The following is a 4,203-nucleotide window of genomic DNA, read 5'->3' as shown; positions in this document are numbered from 1 at the left end:
TATAGAGATTACTTAAAAATAAAATCTTTAAAAAAAAATAAGGAAAAGTAGAGACAGATGGGAGTCTGAAGGGGACCTGTTTCCAAACTCAGGAGAAGAAAACACCAGCCCCTCACCCGCCTAGCAAAAGCCCCATAATGGAGTTTTAAGATATCCAACACCCCTCAGAAAGAAAGGGCATCACAGAATATGGGTTGGAAGAATAAGTAAATGAATCTATTTAACACGAGTCACGCCTGTCCTTGAGAATAGTGTATGAAATTACTTCGGTTAATTTTACTACATTTGTGAAGTTTAAGAAGCCTACCCATATGAAATAATATTACTCTTTAGGGGTTCCACATCATTCCATAGACTTACAAAGCTCCTCATGATGCCATATCTTAAATGTTAGGCTAAACCCTTTTCAATAATTTTAGCCCAATGAAGCTATCCCTGATAGACCATTTTTATATTCACTTGATGTCTGTGTTCTGTTTTCTTCCAGATAGATTTGTGGGGGTTGACAATTCAAGCGATGCAAAATAATCGGATTATGCCAACCAAGGAAATGAAAGCGTGTTGTCTTTCGAGGTTATCATTCCCCTGACCATTTATAAACAGGCTGACATTTAGTTTGTCCTTGCGCGCAGTCGCAGCACACCACGAAAATCATAGCTGAAACGCAGATCTCAGGTAACATTTTAAATACCTATTTTTGGCCCAATTATGAGGTATCGTAGAGTTGGCCCAGAATTTTTCACATCACCAGGGAGAGACCAGTGGCAATCAAAACGACTTGCCCTTTACAAAAGCACGTGGGCATTCTTCTTGAAGAAAGTAGACAAGATAATCTGAGCTGTTGTCTCCCAGGTAATGAAGTAGAATCAGGTGACAAATCGTTTGGGCCATGTGCACACATGGATGGTGACACAGCTCAATTAGGCAAGAAGGTCCGCTGCAGGCCGACTTGATGACAGCTAAAGGGCTATTTATGAGCGAGCAATGTTCTTATAACCAGTTCTGGCGTGTTTTGTAGAATTCTATGGCTACAATCGACAAAGAAGTATCAGGGCAGCCCACCCAGCCCAGCCAAACCTATATCTCCCTCCGGTTGTATAGAGATTAGCATATCACAGGAGCCAAGTGCTGTTCCCCAGCTTAAAATATGTTACTGCTACTTTGTAAAAAAACTCTGTGCCCTCTTCTTGGACACTAAGAAAATAGAAGCATTCATAGATAGTGTGATCCAACAGTTGAAGCATATACTAGGTATCTTGTAATAGAATGTTTTACAACGTCAAGCAGATAAGAATTAGGGCTTGGAAAGTGAAGGACTATGAAGAGAGATAAAAAGGGATCTGGGGTTTCTCTAAGGACCCGGCCTGGAGGCCAAATCCTCCCTGGGGCCAGTTGCCATTTCCATGGAAACCAGTGGGTGGGCCGGGCAATAGGGGATTGTGACGCCCGAGGGCGGGGAGGGGGTGGTGACCAGGGATTGGTCTTCTGTACCCCAGACCCTCGACTGAGACTTACAGCGCTGCTGCTTTTTCACCTCGCCCGCGGGAGTGGTGCCCAGAACCCTTCTGGAGAAAGACCACTGGCCACCGGCTTGATGACAACACCCGCGTGTCCCCTCCCGGCTCAGGCTGTCCGGCAGCCCTCGGTCCAGGGCCTCTCCCAGATAACCAGCAGCCTGTACATCAGTAACGGCGTGGCGGCCAACAACAAACTCATGCTGTCCAGCAACCACATCACCACGGTCATCAACGTGTCGGTGGAAGTGGTCAACACGTTCTATGAAGATATCCAATACGTACAGGTGCCGGTGGCTGATGCTCCAAGCTCGCGTCTCTACGACTTCTTTGATCCGATCGCTGACCACATCCACAGCGTGGAGCTGAAGCAGGGCCGCACGCTGCTGCACTGCGCCGCCGGGGTGAGCCGCTCGGCCGCGCTCTGCCTGGCCTACCTCATGAAGTACCACGCCATGTCCCTGCTGGACGCCCACACGTGGACCAAGTCGTGCCGCCCCATCATCCGGCCCAACAATGGCTTTTGGGAACAACTCATCCACTACGAGTTCAAGCTGTTCAGTCAGAACACGGTGCACATGATCAACTCGCCGGTGGGCGTGATCCCTGACATCTACGAGAAAGAGGTCCGTCTGATGATGCAGATGTGAACCATGACCATCTGCTGACGATCCTAACACCAACACTGAACTCGAACGTTGAACTTCCTTTGGTAAAGCAAACGAGATGATGATGCCTTTGAGAAGGCGAGCAAAAAGGGAGGACTGTTGGGAGTTTCTAGCTTAGTAACCTTTATCTTTAAAGAATAAAATGCGTTCGCTGTAACCCAGTGACAGTGTCTCTTCTCCTGTGAGCGGCAGGTCATGGCTGCAGAGGCGCGGCGGGAGAGAAGGGTGGGGAAGGTGGTGCCCCCCTTGGATGGACCTGTATCCTGCCCCCCCCCCAGGCTGAATAACCCAGGAGTGAGTCCCCCCAGGGTTCTTCCCAACCCAAAGTCAGAGCCTTAGACCGCCTGCACTGCTCACAGTAAGTGCCAGCCTCTGCTAAGCGGCCTTCACGGGGGTGCTCTGGGAGCCCTGGGGGAGCCTCAGACCCCCCCGCTTGAACCGCAGTGGCCCAACTCCGGTTTTCTAGATTGGATTTACATAGAAAAGAGTGTTCAAAAAAGCCATTCCGCTCTATAAAATTAAAATGATTGTTTTCGAGTGCCGTACTACTGTATGGCAAGGTCTCAAGGCGCCCTTGGCGTCCTCCACCAGCCTTTGTGAAAAGGGGAATCAAACCCCTTCTCCGGGGCACGTGCTGAGAGAGAAAACAGGGCTGACACCAGGCCTCAAGGGTTCTTCTCATGGGGTCTTGACTTGGAAGGCTGGCGCTGCCGGCCAGGACACAGCCCTGTCCCTTCTGACACCTCCTCCCATTGTGACCTGGGACACCTCAAAGCCTCTGTTTCCTCACCAGCCACGGCAGTGACAGCCCGACTCTCGCAGGGGTGTTGGGGGGTTAAGATTCCTGAGAGCGAGCCCTAGTGCGTGAATGGTTTAATGCTTCGAGTAGAGGGCAGCTTCTGTTATTAATGATACTCGCTGGCCCTGCTGGCTGGGGGGCAGCACACTCGTCCTCACAGTGGCACTTCCCCTACCCGCGCGTAGCCTCTTTGCTGTCTACCAAGTGCTTTTCCAAAAAATCATCCTGTCCCTAAAAACAAATGGTTTAAGGTTCTTTCCACCCTACCTCCGAGGAAACATAGATTTAGAGCCTTCTCAGAGTTCCTGTTGCTTCACTGTGTTTAATCCACGTGCAAACAAGGAACAAGAAGTTCAATTTCAGCACCCTTCCCCTCCAAGGCCTTGGTTAGAATTGCTGACCATGAGAGCCAGCGTCCCAGGATCCACCGAGATCCGCGGGGGGATCTTGCCAAAGGGTCAAATGAGTGAAGCCCAGAACAGGTCCTGGAATCCAGGATTGTACAAACTCCCCAGGTACGGGGCTCTGGCTTGGGAGCGGCTCTTCTAATCCAGAGGATTTTAGACAGAATATAGAAAACAACAGCACGACAATTCCCGTTGACCGACGTGAGTGGGTCCGGAGCCCGGAGGCTTTCAAAAGCTGGTTCTCTCCAAACCTATCCCCACCCCCACTACCACAAAAGGAGTGCCCAGGCTCACAGGTTGGGGTGGGGGGAGAGGGGTGCTGTGAAAACCACTGCTCGAGGTGGATTCCCTCTATAGAGGGAGGAACAGGCTCACAGAACACAAGAGCTGGTGGGGCAGTGCCTTCACAAAGAGGCCTTTCTGGCAAGAAACCCAGACGGGAAATTTCTTTTAAAGTATTTTTAAAAAGATATTTATTTGGGCATGTGTGTGTGTGTGTGTGTGTGTGTGTGTGTGTGTGTGTGTGTAGTTTCTTTCTTTTTTTTTAATACCCAAATTAACAGACCATAAAATTAACTCGCTTCAGACATATAGCCCTATGCGTGTCAAGCCATACATAGATTCGTGTAACCACAGCCACAATGAGGACACAGAGCAGTTCTGTGACTCCAGAAATTTCCCTCACGCTTCCCCTTTGCAGTCAAACTCTGGCCCCACCCCAACCCTGGCAGACGCTGAGCTGTTCTCTGTCCTTGTAGACTTGCTTTTAACAGAATGTTACATAAATGGAATCATACAGGATGTAACTTCCGGAG

At 49.7% G+C, this 4,203-nt stretch overlaps 1 protein-coding gene across 1 annotated transcript; it reads left to right on the top strand.

Annotated features, from left to right (window-relative positions):
- The first annotated feature begins 1,480 nt into the window (after positions 1-1,480).
- Positions 1,481-2,194, top strand: DUSP21 (dual specificity phosphatase 21). Its single transcript, XM_008698871.2, has one exon. The coding sequence runs from the start codon at positions 1,595-1,597 to the stop codon at positions 2,162-2,164; it is 570 nt and encodes a 189-aa protein (XP_008697093.1). The 5' UTR covers positions 1,481-1,594; the 3' UTR covers positions 2,165-2,194.
- The last annotated feature ends 2,009 nt before the right edge of the window (positions 2,195-4,203 follow it).

Source organism: Ursus maritimus (assembly GCF_017311325.1).
Source record: "Ursus maritimus isolate PB19 chromosome X unlocalized genomic scaffold, ASM1731132v1 scaffold_X1, whole genome shotgun sequence".
Taxonomy (NCBI): domain Eukaryota; kingdom Metazoa; phylum Chordata; class Mammalia; order Carnivora; family Ursidae; genus Ursus; species Ursus maritimus.
This window is presented reverse-complemented; position numbering and strand designations above follow the sequence as displayed.

What these genes read in the sequence shown, in the direction of transcription:
- DUSP21 (XM_008698871.2), top strand. Translation starts at nt 1,595, where the DNA reads ATGACAACACCCGCGTGTCCCCTCCCGGCTCAGGCTGTCCGGCAGCCC.